Source organism: Sceloporus occidentalis, unplaced genomic scaffold (assembly GCF_023333645.1).
Source record: "Sceloporus occidentalis isolate IW3139 unplaced genomic scaffold, rSceOcc1.0.p SCAF_9, whole genome shotgun sequence".
Lineage (NCBI taxonomy): Eukaryota > Metazoa > Chordata > Lepidosauria > Squamata > Phrynosomatidae > Sceloporus > Sceloporus occidentalis.
Window position 1 is genome coordinate 15,456,299 of NW_028316989.1, and position 16,944 is coordinate 15,473,242.

At 41.7% G+C, this 16,944-nt stretch overlaps 1 protein-coding gene across 4 annotated transcripts in view; it reads left to right on the forward strand.

The window, feature by feature from the left end:
* The window catches only part of GRIK4 (glutamate ionotropic receptor kainate type subunit 4), a 416,936-nt gene that overhangs the window by 388,880 nt on the left and 11,112 nt on the right, over positions 1 to 16,944 (forward strand). For all 4 annotated transcript variants that reach the window (XM_089537351.1, XM_089537353.1, XM_089537354.1 and 1 more), the window contains 5 exons: positions 4,254 to 4,363; positions 8,716 to 8,889; positions 9,417 to 9,582; positions 11,326 to 11,551; positions 16,708 to 16,836. In XM_089537351.1, the coding sequence (XP_089393477.1) occupies positions 4,254 to 4,363; positions 8,716 to 8,889; positions 9,417 to 9,582; positions 11,326 to 11,551; positions 16,708 to 16,836 (805 nt within the window). The remainder of the gene's footprint in view (positions 1 to 4,253; positions 4,364 to 8,715; positions 8,890 to 9,416; positions 9,583 to 11,325; positions 11,552 to 16,707; positions 16,837 to 16,944) is intronic.

Below are 16,944 nucleotides of genomic sequence, written 5' to 3' on the forward strand. Positions count from 1 at the left end.
CTTAGGGACTGTGTTTTGCTACTTAACATGGAGCAAACCTAAATTGAAATGGTTATTGTTTCCCAGGAGTTGCTGGACCCAGAATATTTGCACAAAGGAACTTTTGAGTGGATCTCCATCGATACCTGCTCTGTGTTTCAATATGTTCTCCATATGTTCTGTGGGCAATCCGAGTACACTTTTGATTTCCCATCAGTTGAGCATCGGCATAAACAAGGCACTAAAACAATTAGAGCAGATTCTCGGCTTCTGCCCTTGCAATAGCTGAAGCTGGTAAAGATTAAGCTTTCCTCACAACTACAGAGTTTCTCCATCTCTCTTCCTTTCTCAGTGGAGCTCCTTTTATTGCCAAGAACCGACAAGTAATTAAAATGTACTTAAAACTCGGTTTCCTCTGCTAGATGTTGAATCAAGGATCAATGAGTGAGTTCCTCAGGAACATTTGCAGTATTTTCACCATTCTGTCTGATTTAACCTGTTGGTATAATTTAGAAACAAGGGTTATAAGATCAGCCCAGCCTCACAACACCCTTGTGAAGTGGATTTGATTGAAAGATGATGAGTTGCTCAAGGCCATAACATTTTGCATCCTAACATTTCTCAGTGAAAAATCCAACTTTTCGTCAATAGCGTTAGCTTTAGGTAGGGAAGACAGTGTCCAGAAATTATGTTTTTCTCTGCATCCCATGAAGTTGTTTAAAGAAAGAGATTGAGATGTGTAATTTGCAGCCTTCAAGCTAGAGGGAATTTGCATTCACACAAACGTTCTACAAAGGCTGCATCTACACTGCAGAATTAGCTCAGTTTGACGCCACCTTAACTGCCATATGGCTCAGTGCTGTGGAATCTGGGGAGTTGTAGTTTTGTGCAATATTTAGCCTTCACTGTCAGAGATCTCTGGGGCTACAACAAACTCCAAATCCCAGGAGTCCATGGCATGGAGCTGCAGCACTTAAAAGAGTGTGAAACTGCATTATTTCTACAGTGTGGATGTACCCTAAATCTTCTAAGTAATCTAATTAGAGTAAACCCATTGAATGATGGGTTTTACATAAGTGTTGTCTCACAATTCAATATTCGACTTCATGGATCTGCTCCAGTTGGGACGCTCGAGTAAGATTCAGGCTAATGTATCTCTTGCTCATTCCCTCCTCATTGCCAGTTCGCCTATCTCATAAAGTCCCACATGAATTTTGGAGAAAGGTCTTGATGCTTAGCATCAAAATAACTCATAGAGCAATGTGGCAATTAGCTAATTAAGCCAGTAAATATTTATTTAACAATGGGAAGGCAGGATAACTAATTAGAGTAGTCTTCCTTGAAGGATCTGGTTTGCACAGCAGTCGAAGACAGTGCCAGGGCCCCATCTGCTCTTCACCTCGCCCTCTTCCCTTCATATTTCAGCATGGAAAAACAGCACCAGCACTGTGTTAATCTACAGTTTCCATCAGACATTTCCTAACAAATAACGACAAATAAATTTTCTGCCTGCCCGGCTGCCGTCTCACTTTCTCTGTCCCCTCCCAGCAATAATGACATTTTTATTTTATTTTGTTCTTTCGGTATAACTGTGGTTCCCCATCATTTCTTTTCCTGCCACCCTCCTGCAGGGCTTCTCCACCCGTTCACTGCTGCACACACATCTGTCTTATCACAAGTAACCAAATATGGCAGGTTTAAATGGGTCTGTCATTTTTCTCAATTTCACTTGTTGTGATTTAATCAAGTATGGATTTCTGACACAGGGACTCTAATGGGGTATCTAATTTCCAAACTGCTGCAAGAGCACAGCGCCCGCTCTGGGCCTTTACCCCTCCTCTCCCCTTCCAACAAATGGAATATTGTGGAAAGGAATGATTGAAACTTGACTCTGGACAAGTGTGTTTGGTCTTTAGCTGTCATTTTCACAGTGAGAAAATAGGACGGAAAATGGCATTGTTGCCTCTCTTACAGGATGCCAGCCTTTCTAACAATGGTCACGGCTCTTCCAAAAAGTGTAGCTTTTGCTTGTGTTCACATGAAAAGTTTATTTGGGCTCATTTTGCAAGTATTTCCTGAGAGATTGCTTTGTTAGTCTGTTGCAGAAATACCTAGAAAGGCCAGAATCATGTTGGGGACATTGTTGTGCTTTCATGGCAACACCAGCGTTGCTTTTGTTGTTGTTGTTGTTGTTGTTGTTGTTGTTGTTGTGAGCCTTCAAGTCATTGCCAACATATGGTGACACTAAGGTGAACTTATCATGGAGTTTCTTGAGAGGGGTTTACCATGGTGAGCTTATAATGACCCTATCCTAGGGTTTCCTTGGCACGATTTATTCAAAAGGGCTTGCCAGTGCCTTCCTCTAAGGCTGAGAATGTGTGGCCTGCCCCAAGATCACCCAGTGAGTTTTCATGGATTTACGGGGATTTGAACCCTGGTCTCTCCCAGGATCATAGTCCAACACTCATACCACTACACCTCATTGGCTCTTTGTTGGTGACATACACAGTGTGTCTGTATGTTGTTTGCATTCAAGTCATTTCCAACCTATGGCAACCCTAAGGTGATCCTATCACATTGTGTTCTAGGCAAGTTTCTTCAGAGGGTGTTTGTCATTGCCATTCTCTGAGGCTGAGAGAGTTGACTTGCCAAAAGTCACCCAGTGGGTTTTCATGGCTGAGTAGGGATTCGAACCCTGCTCTCCACAGTGATTGTCCAACACTCAAACCACTACACTATGCTGTATATCAAATTAAGCATGCATATGTTTTCCTGTGGTTGTTGTGGATAGAAGTATTGAGCACCTCCATCCAAAAACCAACTTTTCACACTCTTTTCTTATCTCACATGATGGATCCCTGCCTGGAAACGGCTGCACTGTCAATCCCATCCAACCCCATCCAGGCTGGACAGAAGGAATGGGTTTCTGCCCAGTCAAAAGAAACCTATGTGCAGCTGTTGATAGAAGCACTTAATCCAAAATGAAAGTTATTTGGGTTGATTTAGAGACTCAATAGCTGATAATGTGCATTTTAGGATATGTGAAGCTCATCTGCATTGTTTCCAAAGGCACAAAACAAAAGAATAAAAATCAGAGTGTGAGGCTACATCTAAAATGTTTCACTTATTCACTCCTGTGAGTTCTTTGTATCCTACAATGCCTTTTTTACTTTCTCCAGCCTGCATAAAATGAATTGTGGAAATAAATATGGGGTCCATAGTATTAGACAGAGCTTTGAGGCTCCTTTGGTTTTGTAGATTCTGCTGCACTTTGTGATAATGGCGTATCAATTAAACTGCATGGCTAACATGGCATAAAATCCATGGTACTCTGGGCCAGTAAGGAAAATGATCCATGGAAACATTAGCCCTGCATGCTTCGGGGTAAAAGCCATCCTCTAGCTAATATAGGTCAGGAAAAATGTGCCATAGGACTTTAATGCTACTGTTTTGAACTTTCAAGCACCGTTAACTTGAAGTGGTTGGGTTTTTCCCCAATGCCATAATTTTTCAGATGGAGAATGATGGTCTTTTTGAGCCATTCATCTGTCTGCAGATCTTGTAATGGAGCAATGTGGCTTGCTGTTGAACAGATGTGAAGCTTTTGCAAGCTTTTAATGCTCACAGAGTGCCTGGTGTGGCACTGGTTTTTCACAGGTCCCCATACCTCTTCTCGCTTTATGTATCACAGAGTAGAACATATGCCAGGTAGCATAACAGGGATGCTGCTTATCCCTGCACACCTTGTCCCTTTCTGATCTTTACTTCCATCATGTCCCATCTGGCCAGTTTATCAGTTCCAGCGGAGAAAGCTGGCTGCTGGCTAGATTGCCTTTGCTTTTGGCAACTGCCCATTCCCCAAATTTTGTTAGCAGAAGGTGAAGTCCAGCTGCAGTAAATTTCAGCCCCAGGACCCAGAGAAGGAAAGAAGGTAGAGATATGGGATGCCATGAGTGACTGCAAATGAAATGGGATTGCATCCATAATGGAGACTCAATGGGGAGCAGAAATCGCCTGGGTGTCCATCAATGACTGGATGTGTTCCCATAGCTTCATCATAAAGGTTACTCATCAGAGATGAAAGTTGGCAAGGAGGCTGCAGCCCGTTTTTGTCCCTCTGTATTTTTCTAGGCTGCCTGCCAACAACTTCCCCACCTCCATGTCATTGACTTGCAATAATCCCTCTACCTGCTTTTTCTCTCTGTGCCATTGCTGTGAAGAATGGAGGTTTGTTTTTAAATATATGCTCATCTTTTTTCTTTTCTCTATCTTAGGGGCGCAAGCCTGGCTACTTCTCTTTCCTGGATCCTTTTTCTCCTGGTGTCTGGCTCTTCATGTTACTTGCCTACCTCGCTGTGAGCTGTGTCCTCTTCTTGGTGGCCCGGTATGGTTAACTTTTCGCTCACTTTTCCCTTATCCTCACAGTGCCATCTACTGTCAGTTTTTTTCAAAACAGATTGGAAAAAATCAAATTAAACTTATCATGTGATGTATATTATTGGAGGGAAGGGAGATGTTTGGGTTGATATTTTGGATAAGCTAGCAACAGAATTACAAGGAGCACTGGGCTAGTACATAAGTTCACTGGTTATCCAGTTGGAAGAGACAGGGACCAAAAGTGGATTTGCCAGTTTTTAAACTACATCATATCCTGAGCTAAGGCAAGGACCTTGACAGTAGGCTTCCACAGACTGGAATTAGCAAGGAAACAGTAAGTCCAATCCAGGTTTGCTTACAAGGAGAAAGCACTTTATTTGAGAAAATGTACAGTGCATACAGGCATTTCCCACTTTAAAGAGGATCAAGGACATTATCACACCAGCCTGCTGTTTTGCCACAATCCTACTAGTTTAAGAAAAGATGCATACCAGTTTGGGGTATCATTTCTTATATTTTCCCCCACAACAGTGCTTTAGTGATCCACGGTCTGTGTTTCCACACTGCTAAATGCTACCTTCTGAAAGGAAGGATGGGAATGAGAAGTTGCAGCTGCCAACCACCTCCTGAAGCTAGCAGCTGTATGAATGAACACACAGCAGCCAGCTTTGGTAAAGCGTTGGCGGCTGGGCTCACTCCCTGATCCCAAAGTTTGATGCTGCTGTGTGCACATTCACACAGCAGCCCCGCAAATCAGAAGGAAGTTAAGGGAAAAGTGATTATGGTCTCCAACACCTTCCCAAAGCCGGCTGAAGTGTGTACACAGCAGCTGGCTTTGGGAAGGTACTGACAGCAACCATCACTGCAAGGGAGAGAGGGAGAGGAGGAAAGGAGTAGAATAATGGTCGCTCATACCACATAACTGCCTGAGAAGCAGAACTGCTGTGGAAAGGACCTATAACATGAAGGCAATGGAATAGCAGTGCAATTGGGAGCCTATTGACAGGTTTTTCCCACCAGTGAAAAGGTGCATTACAGTAATCAATGGAATGCAAGGCAGAAGCAGAATGGACATGACATTGTGTGATAAGCACCAGCCAAAAATGCTTTTATTCTGTTAAAATTCAATTTTTAAATTGTGATATAAAGTTCTCACACAGCCAGGTGTCCTGCATAACAATCAGTCTGGCTGAACCTCATTAATTGGATATTGAGTACACATTATAGCATACTTCTTTACCAGCATAAATCGTTGATTAATTATTACTCTCATGAGTGAAATGCTATAGCTAAACTTTCTCAGCATGGTACTAGCTGGACTCTCCAACAAGGCAGATTCCCAAAACTTTCCTGGCCTTTCATCCTGGCATGTAAGCTCATTAGAGCTCCAGGTGATGGTACCATGAGAAGTATCTCTTGACTGTCCTTTGACACATTTTTCAGTGGAAGAAAGCTAAAACTTAGAAGGATGCCAGCACTTAATTGGAGGCACTATAAGCCCCACATTAAAGCAGAAACCAGACATTCTGCACTAGCCCTGCAAGTTCCATTTTATGTTTTGCCCACTGGGCAATATAGTGTGGCTGGGTAGATGAGGTTTACCTTGAGTGATCACTGGATAGTTTTCATTTTGAGTAACATGGTATATTCTGTTTGCATAGATTCGTGCTAAAAATGCTGCAGTAGGTAGAATTTGGTCTAATCTGGGAAGGCACTTGTTACATTCTTAAGCAAGAGCACATACATAAGAGTCCCTGAATGCCTCTTCACTGGTACGCATGCTTGCTTTGCAAATTGAAAAGATATTGGTGGACTACAGAGATTCCAGTAGGCAACCTCTTTCAGCTATATTTTGTTTTGACTAATATTGCAATCCACTTTGGGCCCTATATTGGAGGAAAGGCAGGACATTAATGACTCGGTTAATAAAATTTATTTATTATATCAAATGCTAGATCTCTCCTATTAAAATCTGTGCTGTCGTATAGAGAGAGATTTGTTCCTGTCTCTAATTGCTAATCTAATGCATTCTTCTGTCCAAGACATAACCGTATGTCTTGCCGTAAATGGCAGATGTTAAAACTGTCCTGTGGCACACACAGAAAGCACTTGCGGCTGAACAAGCGGCAATGGACAGATCCATAGGATTGGTTTCTATTTGGACTAGTTTGGGTCTTGGCCAAACAGAAGGAGCCTTGAAGCCTTGGGAGGTGGGAGCTGGAGTTTAGTATCCACAGAGTGCAAACAGAGAGCATATTGGTTTGTTTGGGTATGAAATCCTTTGCAGAAAACAGATTGAGATTTTAAACTGGCTGCTGTGAAAACCATCATAAATGGATGGTGGCATAGCAGTAAAACACAGATTGATTGGAGTAGAGGCTGGCTGGCAATGAGGAGACAAGGAGTAAACCAAACATTTCCCCAAATCTCAGAATGGCCCTATGCAGAAGAGGCTCTGCATCTTGGTTTGCAACAGTATTACAGCTTTCTGAACAAAACCTGAGTGAAATAATCAAACATGGTTTTAAAGTCCTCTCTGGGAAGAAAAGCAAAATGCCATGCAAACAAAGCAAGACCTCACTTGAACTCTGTCTTGCATTGTGTTTGCTTCACAAACAAAATCATGATTGAAAACTTCTGTGCTTACTTGATCTTGGGTCCTGTGTCAGGTGTTTGGGGAAAATGTCTGCAGGATTTTAATGACTCAGTATACCTAGAAGTTATGGGCTCTTTCCTATATATGTAGATGTCTTGCTAGAAATATTACTCAGTCATTTCCTTTAGATGTTGACATCCCCGAAAGGTTATCAGGGATGGACCTACTTTATCACTTGATGTACCTGTTTAAAAAAACAACAACACTTTTCTATTGTTTGTGTGTCACTCTGGTTCTTTCTCGTCTAAACGCTGGAGTTCTTAAACATTTTTGCTGTATCCCTTAAGTGTACAAAAGAGGCAGCAGAGATTTCAGCTCTGTTTGTAAGTGCGGTAATAATGCTACAAAGCTGCAATACTATTACTAAAGATGGGAGTGTGCCATCCCTTGGGGGTCTTCTTGGTGCAGCTGAAGCCATCAAATTCATGGGCTTGGAAGCGGTTTTCAGCATCACACAGCATTTAAAACCATTTGAGAACGTAGCCCGAGCCTGTCTGCACTGAGATATAGCTCCACCTGATGCATTTTTGAAGCATGCCAGTGCTGCTCATGTTTGGGAGGAGGACATGACTTCAGATAAGTCTTGGCTAATGTCAGGGGGCTCCGATGTTTCCAGCTGAGCCATAAAACTGGTCCTCTGTGTTGGTGAAAACATTGAAGTCAGGTGATTTGTGCGTTGGTGTGCTTTTAAGATGAAGAAAGAGAGAAACTTTCCTCTGCCAATAGAGAAAGATCTCTGAGTGAGAAAGAGGAATTTTCATGGAGTCATAGAAAGTCAAGAAGAAAAAAGAAAAGGAAGGTGTATAAAATCCCATGCTTTATTCTAAAAAGAGAAAAAGAAAGAACTATTCCCCTGTTCCTGAACTATTTTTAAGCAAGCTTATCTTAAAAGTCACAAATCTGACCTCTTCCCCTTTTCTTGAAGCTGCTTTTATTACAGCAGGGATTTTCCATATGATTGTGCTTGGATATATATGTGTGCATTTTGCATACAAAGGATCTGCCCCCATTTGAGAGAATAAGAATATATATATATTCGCTTTGTCTCACCAGGAACAGGTGAATTGAAAGATTTTAAAATTCAAAAGAAAGGTATTTCTGGGCCTTTTTTAAGCTCAAGAGAGGTATGTCTTTTTCTCTGATTCAGGTAACCCAGGGTGCATCTACACTGTAGAAATAATGCAATTTGATATCACCTTAACTGTCATGGCGCCATCCTACACAATTCTGGGATTTACAGTTTTGTGAGGTACTAACAGTATTTTGGCAGATAAGGCTAACATCTTTGTAAAATTACAGATCCCAGGATTTCATTGGATGGAGCTACAGCATTAAAGTGATGTCAAACTGCATTATTTCTACTGTATGGTTGAACCCAAAAGTTCTTAGGTTTCAAGGTGGTTGCGCAGTACTGCAAAAAAATTAAAGCACATCCTGGAGAGAAGCAAGGATAAAAGTTCAAGATATGCATGGTCCATTTGTTATTTACTCTTCCTTGGTTTGAAATTTGATGGAAGCATCTAACAAAGCATGCTTAATATGCTTGTAGTTGACTTTTACTGCAAAACCCTTGGTACCAATTGCCAGCTAAATAAATGAGGCATTTTTGCCATCCAACAGCTTATGTCTTTGATTGTTGTTGCTTCCAGTTGACAATGCTTGTGCTCCAGTGTAATTGAATGTGTTGTGTTTTGATGCTGCAGACTGACACCCTACGAGTGGTACAGCCCACACCCCTGCTCCCAAGGGAGATGCAACCTACTAGTAAATCAGTACTCTCTTGGCAACAGTCTATGGTTCCCTGTTGGTGGCTTCATGCAGCAGGGGTCTACCATTGCTCCTCGGGCTCTCTCCACCCGTTGCGTCAGCGGAGTCTGGTAAGAGACTGCACAGATCATCTCTCCTATTGTAATGTTTTAACAAAGCATTGCCAGCATTGGATGGTTTCCAGTGAGTATGCTGGTGGCAGGTGGTAGAACAGGTCTCCAAAGAACTGGCAAATTAACTCACCTCTGGGACTCTGGATCCAGATGTCGCTTTGGCTGGTAACACTTGAAGTATCTCTGTCACTAAGTGAATATCTCTATCGTCTTTCAAAATTTTCCCTATCAAGTAGCATCACCTGCCTTTAAAATTACAGGTGGTCCCTACAAGCACTCAAACTAGAAGGTTCCCATCCATTCTAGAGGACATACACCATTCATTATTACCAAGAAAGAGCATAACTTGGCTTTACTCCCCCAAACCACCAACATACATCCTTGAGCTTTTCACAGAATCCTTGGAGCACAGCAGTAGCTCTCAGAATCATGTCTCTTTCTTCAGGAAAAGGGACAGTTAACTCTGGAATGCCAAGTGTGGACAATTTCTATATGCCTCCTTTTCCTTCCTTCCTTATCCCAAGGTGGGCCTTCACCTTGATCATCATCTCATCCTATACGGCCAACCTGGCAGCCTTTCTCACTGTGCAGCGCATGGATGTGCCCATTGAATCAGTAGATGACCTTGCTGACCAGACAGCTATTGAATATGGCACAATCCATGGAGGTTCCAGTATGACCTTCTTCCAGGTAAGCCTTTTCCTAGCTCATGAATGTGGCAGGCAAGGCCTCCTTCTATTAGAATCAAATTATTCCAGTACAACCGATTCCCACCTGGCTTGTATAGGAACTTTTATCCTAGCCTGCATCTTGAGCAGTGCTCACATGCAAAAGCATTTTGATTTAACAAGCCCTCCACACTTTTTATAAGCCCTGCGCTATATCACAAGGAGCTGACTCGAATATGCAGAAAATAAAGCATTGGGCAGAGTCTTCTCTGGAGGAATCTGTGGTGCGGGGGATTGTTTTATTTATGTTTTTATGCTGCCCTTCCTCTGTGGAAATCATTCTGCAAACATCATGGCTGAGTAGAGATCTGAACCAAGGTTGCTCAGTCCTCATCCAGCTTTCTTAGCAGTACACTTTATCAAAAAGGACATGGTAGCACCATATTGGCAACCGTCATGAGTAGTTCTTGGGACAGTTAGTTACCTCCAGAAGCTGGCCAAACTGACTAAGGATTCGGGGAGTCCAAAAAAGTAATTTTTCCAAGCTCTGATTGTGTGCAACACAAAGATGTGCAATCTTCCAAGTAGAAAGAAGATAGAAAAGCTTGTTAAAGGGGTCCAGAAGTCTTAATGTTACTCTTTGACCCATTTCTTGTGATCAGAAAGCCACTCAAAAATATTACCATCATCCTAAATTAAGGCCCCCCTCCCTATGGAAAAGTGGGTAGGTATTAATGAGTTAGGTAAGAATCCTCATAGCAGTACTGGCTACAATAAACCTGTTGAATCAGTTATTGAATGCTGACTCTACAGTTATGTAAATGCTATGGATTCAGTGGATCTACTGTAGCTGGAACTAACAGTAGCATTCAAGCCTTAATCTCACTGCAGCATCTAGAGAGTTCACAACTGGGAACAGAGATTATATATTAAAGGGTGAGTATCTCAGAATGAGAGGATAACTTTTTTTCATTTCATTTTTCAGATGAACTGACACCATGCAATAGGGATGATGTGTAGTTCTCCAGATGTTGCTGGACTTCAGCTTCCATCAGCCCTAGCCAACGTGGCCAGTAGTGACTGATGATAGGAAATGCAGTCCAACTTCATCTGGAAAGTAACAAAGACTGGGAAGTAGTAGTGAAAAGAAAGATGATGGAAGCCAAGAGTGTTGTACCTTGAAGATATACAAAAGCTAGAGGTAGCCGGTTGGTCCATTAAAAGACAAATTACAACCATACTAGGGTAATAGTTTTCTAACGACCAGCATTAAGACATTTGGACTTTTAATGGACCAAGAGGCTCGTTCACCACTTCTTGACATTTAGTTCTCATTATTTCAGCTTTTATATACCAGTTGTAATGGCTGTAATCTGGTAATGGTTGTAATATGTTCTGATTTGTAATTCTCTGCCCAGTACTTCATATATATATATATGAAAGTAGTCTACAGATAAAATGAACTACATATATAAATAAAAGGAAGTAAGAAGTCATATTTTTCATCATAGCAGGATTGATGGTGATCTTTGCAGGGATGGGATGTCCCCTTCCCCCTTGATGTATGGCTTTGGTCTTGTTCACATTCTTTGCCTTGACACGAATGCAGGCAGGGATCGACATTCTGTCTTGCATGGATTATTCCCTGAATACCCATTTCAGGCTGAGAGGAACTGAGGAACTGGCATTCAATGCACCTCCTCTCCCTTTGAGCCCTGGCCAAAGTTCCCACTACATCTTGGCTTCTTTTTGCTTTTTCCTGCAGAATTCTCGGTACCAGACATACCAGCGAATGTGGAACTACATGTACTCAAAGCAGCCCAGCGTCTTTGTCAAGAGCACGGAGGAAGGGATCGCGCGAGTGCTCAACTCCAACTACGCCTTCCTGCTGGAGTCTACCATGAACGAGTATTACCGCCAGCGCAATTGCAACCTCACGCAGGTCGGGGGCCTTCTGGACACCAAGGGCTACGGGATTGGCATGCCAGTCGGTAGGCAGCGAAGCAAAATTCTAGCTATTCTGAGCTGTCTGCAGGAGGGGGATCAGGGCATGAATAGACTGAAAGAATTTCAGAATAAATGCCAGATGAGTTTTTCAGCCCTCTCATCTTTGCTGAGCTCCAGCAAGATAATTACCTCTTTAATGCATTTATCTGGGTGGCATCCTAGGTGAAGGTTTACAAATATTGCATGGACACATCTTAAGTTTATTTTTGTTTTTGTATAATTTTATTTTATTTGTAGTTTATTCTGACTCAATGCATTCTGGCCACAGGTGGGGTAAATTTTGACACCCCCATTTTTGTTTGTTTTTTAAAGTGCAATTTTTAAAGATGGCATTGACATCTGGGTCTACTTTGCATATGTCCTGTTGGGCACAGGTTGGCCATTGTGTGAAGAGAAAGCTTGACTACATAGGCCTTTGGATTCATCCAACATAGTTGTTCTTATGCTTCTTGTTGTTGTGTGCCATCAAGTCTTTTCTAACTTATGGCAACCCTATCATGGGGCTTTCTTGGCAGGATTTGTTCAGAGGAAATTTACCATTGCCTTCCCCTGAGGCTGAGCATGAATTGAACCCTGGTCTCCAGAGTCATAGTCCAATGCTTAAACCACTACGCTACACTGACTCCCTGTTCTGATTTACCTTCACAAAAAATATTAAAGGTTTTAGGTAGTTTGCTTTTTCAAAGGGGAACAATAAAAGGCAGGATGAGAAGCCAGCATAGCAATGTGGTTTGAGTTCTGGATTTGGCATTCTGGGAGACCAGACAATGCTGACTTGGGTACTCCATTTTTACACTTTAGGATCTTGTTTGGTTCCTTCATAGTTGCCCTTCCAAGTCCTAGTCTTCTTCTGATTTCTTAAAAGCAGTTTATGTTTTGTTTAATGGCTGGGCCAAAGTATACAAAATCTACCATCATTCTATTATGCCTCCTGCAGATGGTAGGTTCATCTTATGGTTTTAATAGGTCAGAATTGACTTGAAGGTAGATAACAACAACTACAGCATGAATAAAAATCAGGAGATAACACTAAAAAAAAGCAGTTAAATATACAAGTCGAAAGACCCCTGAGCCTGAACTGGCTGCTTTTAAAAAGTTTCATAGGTTGTACCAATTCAGTGAACTTTAATGGCTTAAATAGCATGGATCCGAAAAGTTCAAGGCTGACTGGCTCTTTGACACTGGCAAAGCATAAAATTTTGAATAGCAAAAATTGCTAAAGAGTAGACAACTGCGATTTTAACCAAAAAGAATAGGTAAATAATATAGTACTGTAATGTGAAATGCTCATTGCGTGTGTATTTGAAACAAAAGCAACATGCATTTGACATAATCTGATGATTACAAAACCTCATGCAATAAAGGTATTAATGTTGAATGAATAACCCCTTTGAATGGAAAACAACTAAACAGCAACATAGACAATGACATAAAATTAACAATAATGGAAAGAACGGAAAATTAAACACAAAGTTGGCAGTAAGCAGACAGCAACCACAAAACATGAACAAGGCAGGATGACAGGATTTCTAGATATGCTCCTGTTTTGAATTTTTTTTTCCAGTTAAGATGAAGCTTTTTGGTAAACAGATCCCCTTATAAATGTCATGGGTATGAAGAAAGTTGGGATGCTTTTGTCAATGTCTTCAAGATTAAACAGGGCTGAAATGGTGCGTTCGCATAAGTGCTAATTTTTCTACCATTGGGCTGCTGTTATGTAGCCCCAGGAGGTTTACTATACAAGGAGATTGTGTACATCTTGCACAATGCTGTACCAAGCACCAATGCTTACATAACTCCAGTTACACAAATGTGGATCATCATGAAGATTCTAGCCTATGTCTTCCTGAAATGTGCAGACACTAGACAACGACACAGTAGTAATAAAAAGACTGTCTGAGGGGATGTGGTAAGTTGCCAATGTTGCAAACATAAAATCTCAGAAAGAAGGTTAATGAAACAGTTTGATGGAAGGTAACCCCTATCCCCCGCCCCAATAAACCTGTTTTGCTCTTGACCAACATGTCAGTATTAAATAACAACAACATTTATTAAGCAGCACAAAAGTGTGTGGCATATTGAAGTTCAGCCAGTGCTGTCATTTGGAATAACTGGCCTCAATTTGAAATTTCTCTGCTGCCGATCGTAACCTTTCTTAGTGTCACTTTGATATAAATGGTAGAAAGTAATGGAGGCAAGAGGGTCGCCTCTTTGGAGAGAGTAAATAGGATGTAAATGAGAGGGGCACGATGGCAGAAGGTAGTAAGATGGAACTGTCCCAGCTTGGATTCCTTTTGCTACATCTGATAACAAGTGGTTTCTCTTGTTATCCATGCCTCAGTATGGTTTCTTTGAGGATATAAAAGCATGAGCTATAAAGCTGTCTGCATTTCCTGGCAACCTTTTGGAAATGCTTGGATAGATTATAGCACATCTCAGAGCAAAATTAAATGTTGTCAGCAACTGTATGAGACAGCTTCGGTCCCTTGCATTTTCATGTCTGCTGTGGAAAGCCAAGGCCTGTCAACGGAAATAAGGCTGAATGAGATGGATCAATGCTGTTTGCTATGTCTTGTTTTCCTGAGAGTTTTGTATCATAGTTAAGGTATCTTTACCTTACTGTGGGGCAGGACAAGTACAGCCATCTATGCTTGACACCTGCATGACATGACCTAACTAGACTTGACAGTGCATTACTTATGACTAAGAGTGTGGAATGCTCTAAACTAGGAGTGGGCAAAGTGTCACCTACAGGACTCATGTGGACCACAGGGCCCTCTTGGGGGGTACAAAAATGCTCCAAAATGTCCCCAAAAGCCCTCTAGGGAGTGGGACTACAGGCATTTCCACCACATTTGGAGGCTCATTCTGGGACAACGTAGGCCCAAAAGAGGGAGTGAACAAGAAGTTCCATCCATCTCCTGTTTGTTAACAAAAGCCTTCCCTGGGCCTAAAATGGCCTCTGTTGTTGTTGTTATTGTGTGCCTTCAAACCATTTTCAACTTATGGTGGCACTTTTCAACTTATCTCTTGGGGAAGAGATATAGGTTAGCGGCAAGGGACATGTTTTGCCTGTAGAAGGCCCCAGGTTTGGTCCTTAGCATCTCCACTTAGGGTTTAAGATCACTATCTGGAACCATGGACAGCTCCTCTGCTCCATGTAGAAATGCACAATATTGAGCTAGATGAAGAATTTGAGCTAGATGAAAACAGCTGCCTATGATTGCTTTTTAGATCTCAACTAGGAGAGAAACAGGTGGCGGTGGCACTCAGAGGAAGGCAGGGTTTTGCAAACTTCCTTTGACTTATCATTGAAATTGTCCCATCTATCTGTTTTATACCTGCTCAATGGCAAAAAATACAGGCTGGACTGTGATCAAAACAAAGCGTGGGTTGCTCTCATATGTAGTTAATTCTGGAGCATCTAACAAATTCATTAAGAAAAGGAAGCCCCCTTTCTGCTTGGGAGTTCAATCAATCGATGCCTTTATTTCAGTCAATAGTCCTTGAGGCAAGAGACCAATTTTAAAATAGCAATAATAAAAGTTGGATATAAATATAGAGCGAATTTACAGTGTAAATATGTAATACGCAGTATATAAATCATTTTCACCCATGTAAGAACAAAACATGATCAATGCTATCTAAGCCAACTCCTAGTATCTCACTTTATTCAGTATGATATGGTTCCTTATTTAAAGATCAATTATTGTTAGTCCAAAATTGACTCCCAGTACTATTGTCAATTGTGTAACATAACAAAAAGTTCTGAGAAAAAGATTGTACCATAATGAAAAGAAAGCTTCCCAGTGAGAAAATCCCCAACTATGCATCTCCCAGGGTAAATCAGGAAACAAGACCAGGATTTTAACTTTGCCTAATCAAAAATTGATTACCTGGGAGTGAATAACCTGAAAGAGAAGTACTCTTCATTGAATAAAATGCTGTTCAAAGCTTGGGAACCACACATAATGTCTTCGTACATTATGAAATTCTCATTGGGCCTCTTTGAGTAAAAGAGATAATAAATTTCATGTTTTGTGGATATTGTGGAGAACTGGGTATATCTTTTAGAGGATGGCTAATGAGAAGGTGTGAAAGGAGGAAATAGGCTCTGTGAGCTGTCAATGTCACTTCAATGGGAACTCTTGGTATGTAGTGGAAAGGAGGAATAGTCCTGGGAAGAGGAATGTTTTGGTTTGCGGGGTGTTATAGTATGCAAAAGGTTTTGCATAGCTACGTGCTTTTACTATACTGTGCCACCAAAACTGATTCAGTCCTGACAACACGGTTATGCTGTGAACAACTCTAGCTTTCTGAATAAAGCTTTCTGAACATACTGAAGCTTAGATTTCTGAACTGAAGTTACCCAGGTCATGACGTGCATTGGCCACTCTCAATGCACATTGGGACACTGGCTAGAGAGTGCCATTGCACATCATTAGAGCCTAATGCTGCCTGCCAGAGCCCTGATACACATCTTTGCAATTCACTAGCAAGTTCCTGTTGCCCATCTGTTGCATAGATAAGCATGTGCAAAGCTTCTTTATCATGGTCTACATTGCATAACTTTGCACATGCTTTTACATTTTCCCTCACTACATTTTCAGAGATGGTGCAGAGACGGTGGAGGCAGGTGAGGCTTTTTTTATTGTAAAAATCTCAATCACTCACCAAAGTTTTTGTGTAAGTCTTTTAAAAAATTAAAATATATGTAAAGAGGGAGCCAGTGTGGTGTCATGGTTTGAGCGTTGAACTAGGACTCTGGAGACTAGGGTTCGAATCCTGGCTTGGCCATGTAAACCCACAGGGTGCCCTTGGGCAAGCCACACTCTCTCAGCCTCATAGGATGGCAATGGCAAACCCCCTCTGAAGAAACGTGCCAAGAAAACCCCATGATAGGTTCACTTGGGGGTTGCCATAAGTCGGAAATGACTTGAAGGTACCCAACAACAAAAACAACATGTAAAGGGTAAGTAAAAAGGATCACGGTTGCATGCCTCAGCTGTACAGTAAATTATGAATTTCGCAGAAACCAATACAAAATGCAAACTAACCAAAAAAACCACCGAGATCAAGCATATCTGTTCCTCCATTGAAATCTCTTCCTCTTGTCTCCCTCTCTGTCCCTACTTTGCAGGTTCTGTTTTTCGTGACGAATTTGACTTGGCCATTCTCCAGCTGCAGGAGAACAACCGTCTGGAAATCTTGAAGCGAAAGTGGTGGGAGGGAGGACAGTGCCCCAAAGAGGAGGACCATCGAGCCAAAGGTAAAGCTCCCAACTTTCTACCTTCCTATGTCTAATATCTCTTGCCTAATGTGAGAGTCAATGCAGTGTGGTGGTTTGAGTGTTGGACTACAACCCTGGAGACCAGGG